This window comes from Astatotilapia calliptera, chromosome 13, assembly GCF_900246225.1.
Source record: "Astatotilapia calliptera chromosome 13, fAstCal1.2, whole genome shotgun sequence".
Lineage (NCBI taxonomy): Eukaryota > Metazoa > Chordata > Actinopteri > Cichliformes > Cichlidae > Astatotilapia > Astatotilapia calliptera.
Window position 1 is genome coordinate 30699151 of NC_039314.1, and position 16851 is coordinate 30716001.

The window sequence follows — 16851 nt, forward strand, 5'->3', positions numbered from 1 at the left end:
TTGGCCTGAGCTCGTTACAGACATCTGACAGAATGTACTAGAGAAGGTCACGATGATACTGAGGCCCCCGGGGTGAGATACTCAGAGCTGGAGTGAATAAGACTTGTAGAAGGAAGACCTTTGAATGCTTGAATAAAATGGTACGACCTAAGTTGATTTACTGTGAGCACATGATCTTTCAGGGAAATTCTTTTGTAACAGCAGCTGAAATGATCAGTCGTTCTTATTATTATTGGTGTTTTATATTCTTCTGCTTAGAGTGGCGGGGATGCTGGAGCCTGTCCCAGCTCCCTCACAGCGAGAGGCCGGTTACACTCCGGACCACAGCATCACACCACAAACAGTTTCTGTAGTTTTGCAACAACCTGCACACAGACTGTACTGATGGCCCCGCTACGTGCCTAGCCTTGGATTTCGCCTCCTCAGCAGCCTTGTTGAAGTCTGGTTGAACACGTGTGAACTCAGGAGCAGGGCTACAGGGACACCGGCAGGGCTAAGGAGCTGTTTGGCCTTCAGCTGCTGATAAATTTGTCCTTTTGCTCCGTGTCATCAGTCAGGGATGATGAAGAGCCAGCGTTCTTACGCGTCCCTCAAATCTGAGGACTGTTTTTGATAAAGGCTTTGCCCATAATTTCATTTTGTTCCGTTGAGGTTGCCAGACTACAGCCTGGTATGTGGATAAAACACTACGTTTAAACTTTAGTTTAATATCCTATCAGATGAAAACGTGGCCACAAATATCCCTTCCTGTTCAAGAACGGGCACAAAAGTGCTGAAGCTGCAGGTGACTGCAGGTCCCGATGACTTGGCTTCACTTCAGCCTTTTATTCGATTTTGACTATTTTGTACGAGCGCTGCGTTCTGCGGTGCAAGCAGAATCATCTGCAGCTCAACCTGATAAAGCAAACGACTGTGGACCAGCTGAGGTCCTTTAACATGTGTAGGGTGACACCCTGTTGAGGCCAGTGCGTCCTGGATGCTGTGACATGCTGGAGCAGCAGGTTGAGGGTCGCAGATGCCAGCACACTCAATGCACTGATCCACAAAGCAGGTGATGCTGTGGGTGTGGAGCCGGACTCTCTAAAGGTGCTGTTGAAGAGGTGGATGTTGTCCAAGATGAGGAGATGCTGAAAAGTATCTCCCACCCACTCGGTGACGCGCTGGCCGGTCACAGGAGCAGCTCAGCGTCATGTTTCTCCTTAATGCAAGACAATGGACCAGCTCATTTAGTACTTTTATTCAGGTCTTTGATGTTATTGTCACACAGCCGTCCCACAGGTGTACATATAGTCCAGTATGACAGAAGCATGTGTGCTGTTTGATGTGACTTTAATGAACACAACATTTATGTCAAGTATCCCACGGTGGTTCACTGACGCAGAGACGCGCCTCCCTTCAAATGTTATCTCGTTTGAACTAAAAGTCCAACAGTGTCCTGAGACGCCGTCTGCAGACCGTGTAAACACAGCATGTCCTCTCCGTTACTTCAACAGGTGTCTCAGCTGGTCCTGCAGGTTTTTCGAGTGCTCCACACTGGAGGACAGAGGAACAGAACCAAGCTTACTGCTGAGAAATGCTCCAGCTGTTTCTCTGAGGCATAAACAGCTGTGGTCACACTTACTTCTTCTGAATGGCCTCCTGCCTTAGACAGAGACAGACAGAGAGACTTTACAGCAACCAGTTTAAGCAAAGCCAACAGGTTTCATACATGAAAGAGACGAGTGCTACTTACTGGTACTGTAAATGTGTGGTGATAATGGACATTTTTCTCAGGCTCTGCAAGAGATGAAGAGAGAGAGCAAGAGCACAGACACAGTTTTGGACCTCAGCGAGTGTAAAATTGTTTTTGAGGATTTTCTTTCTCCAATAATGAAGCACATCTCATGTGATCGTGGAGATTTCCTCTGACCTATCAGAAGACTACTCACGTCCTCAGAGTGCAGGATAGCATCCTCCTGAATCACCATGCTTCTTGCTGCTTGACCGAGAAGCTGGAAGAGACATCCGCGGCAACGCAATCGTTACGATTATTCAATCAGTACTTCAACTGAGCAAACAAACCTCTATCACCATAGTAACATCTCACAGCTGTTTGTCACAGAAATATCGGGACAGCCGTCTGCAGTTGGAAACCCTGCGACAGACGGGCAGCGCGTCCAGGGTACGCAGCCTGTTGCCCTGTGGAAAACTCCACACCCACAGCACATTTAACAGAAAATCCTGAAAACAGGGAAACTCCTCAGGAAAAGGACAGCAGGGTTTTGTTCACTAGGCAAAAGTCTGTTTATTCCACATTACATGGTATTCTGGGATTTGTATCTCCTCCTGGGATCAAACTGGGATCAGGCAAACACTCAGACCCACTGGGTCGTGTTAGCGTTGGACCAGAAGAGTCAGCAAAACAAAACGAAATTAAACCAGACGCCAGCTGTGCAGACGCACACTAACAATCAGGACTTACACATTTTTAACAAAAACTTCACTTCTCTGGCTTTTAGAAACAGATCTGTTAGGAAGCTTCGTTGAACTTAACTCTTAACTTCACAACAAAACAAGATTCACACGTCCGTGTGTTCGATGAATATCACAAACCTGACTTCCTACTATTATCATGAAGCTGCTTTAAAACAAACCTGCCCAAGTACCTGGAGGAGTTACTGAGATAAGTACACTGTGGCAACGTGCACACACAGACCTGCCACCAGTCGGGATTTCTCCCCACAGTCCAAAGACATGCGTGTGACGTGTAAACACTACGTTCACACGGTGCTTTCACATGAGTCATCTGCTTTATGTTCTTTCATTACAGATGTTTGTAGTAACAGACGCATCACATTTAGAACTGAAAACACGGAGTTCATACAGGACAGTAAATGTCTCTGCAGCTCAAAACTCACAAAGCTGCAAACTACCAGCAACAGAAGACCGTGAGTGAGCGAGTGAAGCACTGCAGCAGGTCAGTGCCCGAAGCATCAGGATGGCCCCAAACTTCTTCCCTCAGCCCATTTGGACTAATGTCACAGTGATATGTTCATGATCCCAGCAACATCTGCTGCTTCCTGCTTTAACTGTTAAACCTAATAATCCTCAACTTTCTACATATGTTCCGCTTTTAATCAGCAGGATTTTCAGTACAATACACACACGTGCGTTTAAATGAAGTCAGGGCACCACGTGTCGAATTTGCCAGAACAACAACTGTCAGCTGTTCACATCTGAAACACCTGGCGCCATAAGACAACTCCAGCTGTCAGAGCAGCCGTCCACTCGTGTCCTGTTTGATTAATAAACAATGATCAGCTACAGTAACGCATATATTACAGCAGCGCTCGTCTTTTGGTGGGTTTTATTTTCTTTGTCAAATATTGAACATAACAGGCTGAATCCTTCCAGCATACACACTGATCTAGTTCCTGTAGTGTTTCCGTTAGCTAACAATGGGCTTTCCATTAGCTAGTTGCTCAAAGCAGACGCTAAAAATCACTAAACTTGAGTTAAAATCACTTGCGTGGCGATACCTCCTGACTGCGGGATCCTTTTAGCACTTGACGTGTCAACGCGATAACATCCCCGCTGCAGGAGCCCACTTTATCGGATAACAAGCCTTTGACAGACTGTCCGAACCGCGGCTGGGAATCAGCTGAAGCCATTTTCCTATGTTGGCTAGCGATGGTGCGCGGGAAAGGACAAACTACACAGCAACGAGTTCAGTAGATTAGATAGGGCTCCGGTGCAGACGCGCAGTCTGGCTGTGTGCAAATAAACTCCGCGTGTTTCTTTCTCACTTGCATGCAGTAAAATCACTTTTACTCCATTCTGTTCATCTAGCTTATTATTGACACGTTTCAGATGCGTGACGCTGATTAAAGTTGTACATAGGGTTGCCAACTCCCTGAAAAATAAATAAGGGACACCTCGTGGCCAGGGCCGGGCGACCCAGTTGTCTTCACCCTTCCCAGTGTGGTGAATTTTCTAGCTCTTTTTTTGTGTGTGAAATTATTTTTTTAACCATTTGACTTGAAGTTGATTTAAGTAGATGCATATTCTATTCTTTGTGATATGAACACATGTGAAACAAATGATCATTTAGCCATTTATTTTTAGCTCAAAATGACAACATTAACACAGTAAAACAGGTCTCTTTCTTAAACAGAAGCCTGTCATGCTTAACTTTTGAGAATATAAGTAAATCTTTCTTTAAAAGAACTCTGTCCTGCTTAACTTAAAATAATAGAAAATAATAGAAAGAAAAACATTCTTGTAACAGTGCACATTTAGTGCATTTAGTACAATCGGCTTCAGCTGAGGTATTATTTCAGCTTTTCTAATCAGCTGCTCCTGTTTGTAAACCCGCTTGTTCCCATGATTGCGCATCTTAACTCATCATTATTCATCGATGTATTACTTTTATGTATTAGTCATCTATTTGTTGTAATCATCTATCCTTGCAGTTGTTTATTACACAAAATAAATTATATTATCACACTTCTGGCCACATAGCGCTGATATTCACTGCACATGCCCATATTAACTTTTTCCAGCCAGGTGTTTTCCTTTTCCCATTCTTCCCTTTCTCTGAGGGGAACAAACATTGCTGCTCTAATGCTGGGCTCACACTGTGCGATTTTTGGCCCATTTTGAGCCGATTTTTGAGTGATCGGACCGATTTTGGCCTTCATCGTGCGTCGTGTAGTATACGTGGGGTAACGAGAAGTGATTAACACCTCACGACCAGCTCCCGATCATCAATCGCTCGTGAGGGTCTCACCACAGCCGCTCACACTGCTCACGCGCAAACACGTAAACGTCGGTGAAAAAGACGGAGCAGCACGGCTGTGCAGCGTGTGATCTGGACACAAGCGATGGAGGCACAACTTGGAGAACTTTGGAAACCTCATCCGAGCCTTTTTGATGTGGCATCACAAAATGATCACGACCACAACAACCGTGAAAATAGTTGGATTTACATGCTGCTCAATCACAGCTGCCTGATCAATGTTTTTCATTAGCAATTTAGCAAAGTTGATGGTGGTGGTGTGTGTGTCTGTGTGAGTGAAAGACGGAGAGAGAGCGACAGATTTTCTGTTATAACCTTCATTTTATGGAGGCACAGTGTGAGCACTCAGGTCGCATCAGAGCATCGGGCGTATAGTGTGAGACCTGCATCGTGACCTACCAACTTCTAACCCCTGCGAGTCAATCGTGCAGTTTGAGCAGGAGCTGAATAACGTGACTGAAAAAATCGCACAGTGTCTGCTCAGCTTTAGGTGTACTGTCGTCCGAGACTTGCACCGCAGTGTCGGCGTTTGTTTCCCTGTCGGCCATGCTTCTTGTTGTGGTCATCTGTTGTCTTCCGGTATTTTCTCCGCAAGCGACCTTTCCTCGACCAATGAGATGAGCGGTAATCTGAATTGTCATACTCGAATTGTCATAAGTGTGCTGTCAGCTCATTGGTCACAAAGCAGGAGATGGGGCTGGGAATTATGTTTTCAAACAAAGCGTTAATTCCATTAAACGTTATAGACTACTTTTGATTCTCACTGTATTACGGGACAAAGTGCGTCCCTTATTAGCTCAATACGGGACGTGTACTTGTGTTTCGAAATACGGGACGATTCCGTTTTTTAAGGGACGGTTGGCAACCCTAGTTGTACAACATCCAGATTTAAAATGAAACTGTGGTCACATCATATCTTACAGCAAATCAAACTAGGAATGCTACAAAGCAACACATACTCCACCACAAATTAACTTCGTGCATTCGGCGTTTTCCTGCGTGGTTCCCATGCCTTTAATAGCTAACTGGGTCTTCTTTATGATGTCCTGCACAGTTATACACGCTTTTACATGCGCGTACTCGCTCATTAAACTGACGTAATACTCACTCTACTAAGTAACTAAGTCCTTTCACACTGTTTCCTGTGTGTGCCTTTGTCTTGTTTTCTATATATTTCCTTTGTTTGCTATTTATTGATTTTACTTTTTCACTCCTGCACAGTTGGTGTGGAGCTCCTGTAATTTCTTTGTACGTGTACAAAGTCAATAAATGGCTATTCTATTCTATTCTGTTCTATTCTGTTCTGTTCTATTCTATTCTGTTCTATTCTGTTCTGTTCTATTCTATTCTGTTCTATTCTGTTCTGTTCTATTCTGTTCTGTTCTATTCTGTTCTATTCTGTTCTGTTCTGTTCTGTTCTATTCTATTCTGTTCTATTCTGTTCTGTTCTATTCTATTCTGTTCTATTCTATTCTGTTCTATTCTGTTCTGTTCTATTCTGTTCTATTCTGTTCTGTTCTGTTCTATTCTATTCTGTTCTATTCTGTTCTGTTCTATTCTGTTCTGTTCTATTCTGTTCTATTCTGTTCTGTTCTGTTCTATTCTATTCTGTTCTATTCTGTTCTGTTCTATTCTGTTCTGTTCTATTCTGTTCTGTTCTATTCTATTCTGTTCTATTCTGTTCTGTTCTATTCTATTCTGTTCTATTCTGTTCTATTCTATTCTATTCTGTTCTATTCTGTTCTATTCTGTTCTATTCTATTATATTCTGTCCTGTTCTGTTCTTTTCTACACTTTTACAGCATCTTGTGTAGTTCTAGAAAGACTGAGTGTCATCTTATCTTGTTTGAGTTGTCACAGTCCTACAGATTCAAGGACCTGGCCTTGAAGTTGCTGCATAAAAGCAGCGCTCCGCAGTGGTTGGGAAACCTTGAACAGATATTTCCTGGGATGTTTCAGCTCTGTTGAACCAAGCGCCTCTGTCACTGATATGGCTTGGTTTTGGTATCTGTGTGTGTTCATGTTGGTGGGCCTCACTTTGTTAGCACTGCAGTTCAAGTTCAGGATGTCTGCACACGGTTCTAGGGAGCCGCCACACCTCCCTGCACTACCACTCATTGGCAGCCTGCTGAGCCTGCAGAGTGAATTACAACCACATGTGCTTTTCAAAGAACTGCAGGTAAAATACGGACAAACATACTCGCTGATGATGGGCTCCCACAGCGTGATTGTCGTCAACCATCATGTGCACGCCAAAGAAGTCTTGCTCAAGAAGGGAAAGACGTTTGCAGGAAGACCTAGAACTGTGGGTATAACTCTCTCCTAAATGTCCTGTTCTGTTTGGTTGTTTTTTGGATTGGTTTCCATCATGTCGTGTTTGTGATGAAGGTAACTACAGATATTCTGACTAAAGATGGGAAGGACATTGCATTTGGAGACTACAGTGCTACGTGGAAGTTCCACAGGAAGATAGTCCACGCAGCCCTGTGCATGTTTGGAGAAGGCTGTGCCTCTATTGAGAAGACCAGTGAGTACAGTTCACTCCTCTAGTTTGATACCACTCTCTCATGTGAGACTGCGTATGGCAGGCAGATCAGCAGCAATAAATCACAACAGGCAGACGCACTCATTTAAACGAACACACTCGAGGACTTTTTTTACTCTTCAAAGCATTTAAGCATAGATTTAAGTTAAAGAGAAATATCTAATGCAATGATCAGTCAGCAGGTGGAAAGGACCTGTTTTTACAAAGTGATTGGTCGTTCTACTCTCATTCTACTCTCATTCTACTCTCATTCTACTCTAGCACAATGAAAATAATAAAGAGAAACAATAACGTTTATTTATATAGAGCTCACAACAAAAGTTTGGCAACAGTAGGAAACTGTGTGTGTGTGTGTGTGTGTGTGTGTGTGTGTGTGTGTGTACAGAGAGATTTCAAATGCTCCAAATGCAGTAATATCTGCTGTAGTGTTTCTAAGTATGATAAATATGTAAGGTAATGAACTTTGTCTTGCCCAGTTTGTGCAGAGGCCCAGTCTCTGTGCTCCGTGCTGTCAGAGGCAGCAGACGTGGGGCTGGCCCTGGATCTTTCTCCCGAGCTGACTCGCGCCGTCACCAATGTTATCTGCTCTCTCTGCTTCAACTCGTCCTACTGCCGAGGCGACCCAGAGTTTGAGAATATGCTGCAGTACAGCCAGGGCATTGTGGACACTGTGGCCAAAGACAGCCTGGTGGACATTTTCCCCTGGCTGCAGGTAAGCAGCAAGAACTCAGAGCAGAAACAATCAGACCGCAGTGTAAATGTAGGCAATCAACAGAAAGATAAAGGCCGCCTCGTTGCGTTTCCTTAGTGGGATTACTGCCACTCTGGTGTTGCTTAGAATCTATGGTGAAAGAATGTGAAGAGTGTCTGATCCACACACATTTGCAGTGCATGTTTATAATGATGCTAGCACGATCGAGCTCTCGCAGCACATTGTGAGCGATGAGCAAGAAGGTGACAGTTGGACCGTGATGTTTATCAGGCTGTTTTTGTCTTTATCACAGATCTTTCCTAATGCAGACCTACGTCTCCTGAAACACTGTGTTTCCATGAGAGACAAACTTCTACAGAAGAAATTTGATGAACACAAGGTAACCCTTTAACCACGGGGCCATTAGTGTTTGAAATTTAAAGGTAGTGTACAGTACAAACTGCTCTCTTAGTCATGTGCCCCGTACCTTATACCACATACTTGGTTCCTTTCATTTGTACAAATGCATCGGCAACATTTGAGGCAGAAAAACCACAATGTTGTAGTAGAGCTGTGATCCTGTGCAGCTGTGAGATGGTGGACATTATCACACAGAGACATACTTGACTACAGCGGTCACATTAGGTTGCTTTGCTAAATAAATACAAAGCGTTCTGTACGCTGTATCCTGTACGCTGACATGCTGCTCCCTCACAGGTGAATTACAGCGACCACGTGCAGAGAGACCTGATAGACGCTCTGCTAAGAGCCAAGCGCAGTGCGGAGAACAACAACACATCAGAGATAAGTGCAGAGTCCGTGGGCCTGAGTGATGACCACATTCTCATGACAGTGGGAGACATCTTTGGCGCTGGCGTGGAAACCACTACCACTGTGCTCAAATGGGCCATAACGTACCTGATTCATCACCCAGAGGTAAGGCTCGATCAGCAGCAGTGTTTCCACGAGGCGCGTGGCGTGGGTTTCAAAGATGTCTGATGAAAACGACCCTTCTCCTCCTCTCTGTCTGTGGTCTAAAACATGTTTAAAACTCTGAATCTAATTAAGTTTAAGCATCTTTTTACAAACTATACCTATGCAACATCATCAACACACACAAAGTCATTAATAAAGTCAGTTGTTGTGAAGCTGCAAGAAAACCACAGCTGAATGAAGCATACAGACTCCAGGTGGCTGCAGCTGCAGATCAGGTTACTCACCTGCCCGGAGTGTGAATGTGAAAGCACACATATGAAAACATGCCGAGTCTCACAACACGTAAGTGATGTTAATCTGAACTTGTGTAGTAGCATGCCACGCCCTTTATTCCCATTAATGTCCAACTTGCAGCAGCCAATGGGAATAATATTTTTATTGATTCTAATCAAATGCAACAGAGAAAAACGTGTGAATCCTGAGTGTGTGAAGCTGTTAAAGAGCATCTCCGATGCACAGTGACTCTACTGCTTCATGTTTAGGTGCAAAGACGTATCCAGGATGAGCTGGACAGGACGGTGGGTGACAGCCGCTCTCCTAAACTCACCGACCGAGGCAGTCTGCCCTATCTGGAGGCCACCATTAGGGAGTTATTACGGATTCGCCCCGTGGCACCTCTACTCATCCCCCACGTGGCTCTCTGTGACACCAGGTACAGCGATGCTCACTGAGTTCACCCATTTAATAAAGCCATGTTGACACACAGCAGAGGTGACTGCTGACTGCATCGATCTATTAAAATGACACACTTCTGTGAAAAGTGACCAGGCTGTTTATTAGGACAGGAAGCTTACTGCTCTGTACTGACAAGTAGGACTGATCTGGGATCTTCTGTTTCTGAATGAAGTCTTAAAAATACATTTACCTGATGCACAAACACCATTGTCAATCCCATGAGTGAACTGGGAGCTCTTGTCTCTGTAGCCTTGGAGATTTCACAGTGAGGAAGGGAACTCGAGTCATTATCAACCTGTGGGCTCTGCACCATGACGAGAAGGAGTGGAAGAACCCAGAGCGGTTTGACCCTGGTAAGAGCAAACATCTGTCCACAGTTTAATATCCAGTTATGGAAACTGATTTTATTCTCTGAGGCAAACGTCTGTTTGGTTTCTTCCCTCAGTCAAGGATGATTAATGGTGATAGAAAGGCAGACACTGTCTCTGGCTCCTATCATTGTTATGGCTTTTGGCTACTTAAGTTAATACACAATAACAGTGACATCAGGGTGCTTTGAATTGTATGTTAAAGACCCGACAAACACCCTGTTTTTGATGGTTTTTGGGTTGAAGAAGTCACCTGGATGAGTGACGAAACGTTTCTCCCACTAAAAAAATGGCCACGTCCAGATGAACAGAATCAACGTTTGGGGATTTACTTACCTGGATCATTGAGCATGCCATCCATCCATCCATTCGCTTCCGCTTATCCTTTTCAGGGTCGCGGGGGGCGCTGGAGCCTATCCCAGCTGCAGCATTGAGCATGCATCAAACGATAATTTTTGGACTTTCAAATTCTCCAAGGAATCTGAAAGTCCAAGGAGAAAGGACTCTAATAGCAGCAAGTCAGTGTCTCACCAGGAAACCCTCACCTTAGGGGATACCTGGAGTCTTGTTCCCGTTTGATTCACCGCCACTGTTTTAAGATCGAGACAAATACATGAAATCCTGAACCAACATATGTATACAGGCTGGATCTGACAGTTCTTTTAGTTTAGCTTCTGTGACCATCCCAGCTGGTGAAACCTGTTGTTGTTGCTCTGCAGGCCGGTTCTTGAATAGTGAAGGCACAGGACTGACGATCCCATCACCCAGCTACCTGCCCTTCGGTGCTGGGCTGAGAGTATGTCTAGGTGAGGCCTTGGCCAAGATGGAGCTCTTTCTCTTCCTGTCCTGGATCCTGCAGCGCTTCACTCTGACTGTCCCACCAGGCCATGATCTGCCAAGTCTGGAGGGAAAGTTCGGAGTGGTCCTGCAGCCGGCCAAGTACAAGGTGAATGCCACAATCAGACCAGACTGGGCAAGACATAAGTGCCAGGCAGAATAGTCCTATGGCTGTGAATACGTACGCACCATCAAGAAGGAAAGCAAGCTTGCAGCACTGTGACATGAAATCTTATTTTTCTGAAGTGTAACACAGTCTCCTGTAACAGCTCCAAACAGTCTCTTTATTTTTCTACTGTGAGGAGAACGTATCGGCCGGTGTCGCTAACTCTGCTGACATCAGGAGGCAGGATGCTTTCTCATTTTCAAATGTACAAGGTGACGTCTGTGATGAGATCATATAACACAGGATGTCCATTCACCCAAAATTTACTGCAAAAACTAACCCACAACACAAAGATGTAACCAGGTAATCTCAAAATGTAACCACTTTATTTTGATCCTGAGAACACAAATAAAGGTTTACACGGTAGAAATGTACTGCAGTGAAAGGAACAGGATGTCCCTTGTGGAGATACAGAAATTCTTTTATTGCTGCCGTATAACCTGCATCATTATAACTGCATTAATAACATTCTTTACAGCATCATTCCACTTAATAATATTTCTCACAGTATTGATACTGCATTACAGCTGTTTATTGAAGATGTCCATTTGAGGATCCTTTTATTATGATAACTTTTATTACAGGTACAGCCAGAAGTATTTTATGCACATTGCATATCTGTGCTTATTTCGAGTTGATGTTCGGTTCATTAGAGGTTTTAAGCTTCACTGGCGTGACTGTCCAGGTGATCCATGCTGAGGGAAACTAGAACATAGAAGGATGACTGCAATGCATGCTTACAGTACATATAATACATATAATCTAGGAATGTGTCCGGCCTGAGGCCTTAACTCATTTGGAGTCTCACTATATTTTATTCTACTTGGTAACAGACGACCAGAGTCAATAATTAGCCTCAGAGACCCTGAGGGCTTGAAGTTTACTACCTTGTATGGAAGGTGTTATAGAAAAGAGAAGTTCTATGTCTGCTTATAGCTATTAAAGATGTACGATTAACTGTGACTAATGTCTGGAACCTATTTTAATCTGTCATTGACGCCATGGGGGGGCGTGTACCCCACTGCTTTATAAGTGTCCACAACATGTATTTTGGTCAGAGGACATGTGCTGATGTTTTCTCCTGGTAAATAAACTCATCGTTTGATTGCACTTCTCTGGGGCCTCCGTGGTTTGTCTCACTGCTCTGCATTGATCGATTTCGCGACACCCCCATCAAATGTAAATTATGTTTACTCAATATAGTAAATATACTTGCATATACATATAAGTAGGAGAACTGCTTAAGGACAAGGATGTATACATAAACATATCCAGACCCAGCTCGCAGGAACCTGTGACAACAGTTTGTCTCCTGTTGCTCCGGCTTTTCTTTTAATTTGGTGTTGAGTCATAAACGAATCATCGTCCTGCATCTGCACCCTTCATCAGTGTGACTGCAATCACACCTGCAGCGTCACATCAAACGTTCCCATTTTATCCTTCTCACCTTACTACTCTACATTGTTGCTCTGTCCATTAAGGGCCATTCTGTTTTATTTAAAGAGCAAATATTGGGCCCATGTGGAAATGTATGCTCTAAAACAACCTCTTTCTATGTTTTTATGTCTCATACATGTAACTGCAAAAGCACTTCAAACCAGTTTGTCATACAAGAAAAATTTAATATGACACGAGAAACAAGTTAAAAGAATTACCCCACAAAATACTTCAATGTGGCATCACCAGGTTTTCACCCAACAAGAATCAGATGCTGCGTTTAGACTTTGGGCTTCAGGATGTATATCATACAAACCCTGGTGTCATGTTTCTTGAAGAACTGGATCATAAATGTGATGCAAATATAAAAATGTTGTTTTCTGGGAAGTTTCTTATAAAACATTTAGCATGATAAACTTAAACCCTGAGAAACAGCCAATGAAATGATGGCAAAGAGCCTCAGATCTGTTTACATCCTCTTCACATTTCAGTCAAAATGTATGAAAAACTGATCAGCATTTGTTTGGCTCATGGTTAGGCCGTGAATGCACAGCCCGAATTCATATAGCATAACAATTAGAGTGCAAACATGTAGCTCGGACGCTAAGAGAACACCAAACGTTCTGGGCTCAGAATGAGGTGGAAGAAGGTTCTTTCTAAAGCCTCGTTAGACTTACAGCTAACATCACTGGACCTACATTACTGTCTTTGAAATGCCAAAACTCTAACAGCAATGTTTTGTTCATTTAAAAAACCACATCACAGATCAAACGTTATGTAGTGAAGAAATGAGAACAGATAATATAGGATACGTAAAAACAGGAAAACAAACAACAGTCAGAAACTCGGGGAATCCTGTGTGAGCTGTGTGAAAGAACCTGATGTGCAAGTAACAAGTACAAGTACAAGTACAGTAACGCGTTACTGTAATCTGATTACTTTTTTCAAGTAATGAGTAAAGTAAGGGATTACTATTGCAAAAACGGTAATTAGATTACCGTTACTTTCCCGTAGGAACGCTGCGTTACTGCGTTACTAAAACCGTGATTTTTTTGTGAGAATGTCTCACGACAGTGACGTAAGCGAGTGCGCCGTTCGTGACGACAGCTGTGTGCAGATCAACAATGGATAATATATCGAGTGCAGAGAGAGTATGAGCGTGCAGCGTTTAAAGCGTGGAAGTACTGACCTTACTTTGAGTTTGATTCCATAAAAAGTGACAAAAACATTAGTGTCCGCTGTGCGTGGGAAGAAAACTTCTTTTTACAGCGAAAAAACCCCTAAACTTCCAACAAGCACCGAGTAGCTACGACGTAATGGGAAACTCACAGAGAAACTCACGGATTCTTCCACTGACCGCGGCACACCTGCACCAGGGTAAACCTCCGCCTGCCCCACTCCTGCTTTACAGGTGAAAATAGAGCAACAGGACCGCTGAGTCTTTGACTTTATTTATTTTCTGCTGTGTTTTACTTGCATCTATTTGAAAGACTGAGTGTAAACACAAAAATATTTTATTTTATGTGCTGGAATGTGCAGAAAATAGGTTTAAATGTTAAACTAATTTATTCAACTCAGAGAATGTTGCATATAATTAATTTTTGCTTGATGCATAAAGTTAAAAGATTAAAACTAATAAAACAAGTTTTAAAAAGAGACTTTTCCATTTGATGACATTTTGTATGATGGATTATGCAGAAAAAGTAGAATTGGGCTGAAAGATCTATCACTTTATCACCTCTTCAGGTTGTAAATTGGGTTTTTAAAAAGTAACTAAGTAACTAAGCAATTAATTACTTTTGAAAATAAGTAATCAGTAAAGTAACTGGATTACTTTCTGGGGGAAGTAATCAGTAATTAGTTACTGATTACTTTTTTCAAGTAACTTGACCAACACTGGCTGTGTGTCATTTGTGGGCGGCTCTTGTACAGCTCTGTATGTTAATGTGTCTTTTGGGCGTGTCTTGTAGGCGGGGCTTCTGTGTGCCTTGTGGGCGGGTGTTCTACAGCTGTATGTGTTTGGTCATCACAGATGTCTTATTCCCCAAAGTACCCAGACTGTTGCTTATCGTTTTATGTGTTGGGTTTCATCACACGCTCTTCTAAGATTTTCTGACACCAGCAGCACAGACACTTCTTGTCCTAATGTAGCTAACACCAGCCCCGCCCTACACGGCTAGGACACCTCAGAGCATCTGTTGGTTGCCCAATAGAAAGCCTCCATTTTGATGTAAAATAGGTCTAAATATTCCCAACTGATCATTCAGGTTACTCTTCAGTACTAACAGATCCTGTTCTGCCTTCACACAGGTTGTTAAAGTGGGCAGAAAGAGGACAGCTCTCAATGGAGCAATTTCAAAGATTGTTGCTGGGCACCTCAAAATCAAAAGATGACAACTATAACAGGAAGTAAAGTGTGATGTTTGTTCAAGGACAAACGGGTAATTCCAACCATTCAGTGCCATTTGAGTCCTCATGACAGAACCGAGTATATTTTGTATAAAAGTGGGCCTTTGCTCATGTCTAAAAGCTCGTCCTACACTATTCCCCCCCTACAACGTAATCATATGTATCCAAGCTTAGTTACTTTTACAATAATCACTGATTTTTTAGTACAAGTAAAGTTAATAAGCCATGTTCCCAATCATCTTTGTTCAAACCCTTTTGCAAGAAATGTCTCTTCATGACTTTAATCATTTTATTAAAAAATTGATCATTTTAAATAAAATTTCTAAAATGAATATGAAACTTTTCCAACCTTTAGGGGAAATATAACTTTATTGAACATTAAGGATGACTGGGGCATAAAGTCTCTAATGAATGTAAATAAAACCATCGATCAGGTGACTCTGAGGCTTCGTTGTGCTCTTCTGTTTTCTGTCTTGTAGTTTAACGTCTGTACGCGTCGTTCTGGTGGAGGTCTCTCTTCTTGTTAGCAGGACGTTCTTCCCTCTCACAGCATTAATTTATCAACAGTCTTATGTAATTAAGGGTTGCAGTATTCATCTTACAATGTAAATCACACTGGAAAAACTACAGTTAAGAAGTGAATTTTATTCAAATCAAACAGTGTGTGCCACATTCAGCCATGTCCAAACCTGACATGACAAATGCATTAAAATCTCAAACTAAAATAAACTGAGACAATGAGTTGATACTGTTACGAAAATATAAACGAATCCTGATGCAGATGTTCCTCTGGATCCAGGTGCTGTTACAATAACAAAATAATGTTAACAAGGTAAATATTTGTGTAACTCTAAATCCTAAATGATGGAGAGGAGACAGATGTGGACAATCCTGGTGACAGCATCTACACACACTGTCCACATAGCCTTTTATCATCTGTTACCATCACAGCAAAGACCCTCGGTGGTCCGACACAGGTGATGCACAAACCTGCTTCATTGTCTAAACACACGTATTACACTTTAATCTCCAAGTTCAAACAATAATGTCAGATTTGGACTATAACACCCGTCTCTCTCCAACAGTTTGTATCTGATATGGTTTCACGTACAGAGGGGTGACATTTATATTTACAAAGAGCATAAAGTCTGTCCTGTAACAGGATCAGTGATCCCGACAGTAGACTGAAGGACGCTGTGCTTCCAAAGATCTTCTCATATTTGCTGTTGTGCAGAAATCTGATCTAACATGTTGGAACAAAACATCCCAAACTGTGTGTTTCATCACTGTTAATGGTGATCCTGTGATCCTGGAAAAGACCGAGCCATCAAGTTACAAATGTTTTATTACAGGTTAAAGGTCATCACTCAGGACAGCTGTGTGTGGATAAACTGTTGACAAACAGGCAAAAATAATGGAGTTTTTCCCATTAAGTCTTATCTCAGTGTGTTACTGAATGTATATTAAACCAGGCTCCCTGAACACTCCCAACATTAAAACACTGGGTGCAGGTACTTTGGGATGTACCGCTCACCCAGGGAGTCCCACCTGGCTTCACAGCAGGACAACAACGACAATATTCCAGCAAACAGTTCCCAACCCGATCATCTGAAAGCAGGGTCGTGTTGCAAGGAAGCAGCTGGACCTGCACAGGATTCAGCAGACGGCTGGAAAGTCCGATTTAACGCTCCGTTTCTCTGTAGATAATTTGAATAAACTGGGGTTGCTCTTTAAGTGAGACCACAAAATGTAATGTTACAGGTTCCCAAAACTTCTAACAAAGCACTCTTATCACAATCACAAGGAAAACCAGAAAGAACAGGAAACAAACGACTGATTGGAGTGTGAATGACCACGTGACCTTCTGTGGACCCTCTGATCTTCTCTAAGTTCACCTGTGGGTCAAACAGGACTTCAGCATGAATATATGCTGGTTTCACTGCAGCGCTG

General features: G+C 42.8%; 2 protein-coding genes across 3 annotated transcripts; one reads left to right on the top strand and one right to left on the bottom strand.

Annotated features, from left to right (window-relative positions):
• Positions 1-1221: 1221 nt before the first annotated feature.
• On the bottom strand, positions 1222-3913 carry borcs7 (BLOC-1 related complex subunit 7). Of its 2 annotated transcripts, XM_026189540.1 has the most exons (5): positions 3519-3905; positions 1929-1991; positions 1733-1776; positions 1622-1642; positions 1222-1533 (listed from the first exon to the last, which is right to left on the bottom strand). In XM_026189540.1, exons 1-5 carry the CDS (start codon positions 3648-3650, stop codon positions 1482-1484), a joined length of 312 nt encoding a protein of 103 aa, XP_026045325.1. In that variant the 5' UTR covers positions 3651-3905; the 3' UTR covers positions 1222-1481. The 2 variants fall into 2 exon arrangements, with proteins under 2 accessions (XP_026045325.1, XP_026045326.1); XM_026189541.1 differs by lacking the exon at positions 1622-1642 and having other exon boundaries at positions 3519-3913.
• A 2776-nt stretch (positions 3914-6689) lies between these two features.
• On the top strand, positions 6690-11705 carry cyp17a1 (cytochrome P450, family 17, subfamily A, polypeptide 1). Its single transcript, XM_026190832.1, has 8 exons — positions 6690-7082; positions 7166-7304; positions 7799-8034; positions 8327-8413; positions 8731-8949; positions 9492-9661; positions 9934-10037; positions 10772-11705. The coding sequence occupies exons 1-8, from the start codon at positions 6768-6770 to the stop codon at positions 11050-11052; spliced, it is 1551 nt and encodes a 516-aa protein (XP_026046617.1). The 5' UTR covers positions 6690-6767; the 3' UTR covers positions 11053-11705.
• Positions 11706-16851: the final 5146 nt, after the last annotated feature.

What these genes read in the sequence shown, in the direction of transcription:
- borcs7 (XM_026189540.1), bottom strand. Translation starts at nt 3,650, where the DNA reads ATGGCTTCAGCTGATTCCCAGCCGCGGTTCGGACAGTCTGTCAAAGGC. An exon ending in AAGGATCCCGCAGTCAGGAG is followed by an intron (nt 1,992 to 3,518) that starts GTATCGCCACGC and finishes TGTCTCTTCCAG; the next exon opens with CTTCTCGGTCAAGCAGCAAG. An exon ending in CTATCCTGCACTCTGAGGAC is followed by an intron (nt 1,777 to 1,928) that starts GTGAGTAGTCTT and finishes CATCTCTTGCAG; the next exon opens with AGCCTGAGAAAAATGTCCAT.
- cyp17a1 (XM_026190832.1), top strand. Translation starts at nt 6,768, where the DNA reads ATGGCTTGGTTTTGGTATCTGTGTGTGTTCATGTTGGTGGGCCTCACT. An exon ending in TTGCAGGAAGACCTAGAACT is followed by an intron (nt 7,083 to 7,165) that starts GTGGGTATAACT and finishes TTTGTGATGAAG; the next exon opens with GTAACTACAGATATTCTGAC. An exon ending in CCCAGAGCGGTTTGACCCTG is followed by an intron (nt 10,038 to 10,771) that starts GTAAGAGCAAAC and finishes GTTGCTCTGCAG; the next exon opens with GCCGGTTCTTGAATAGTGAA.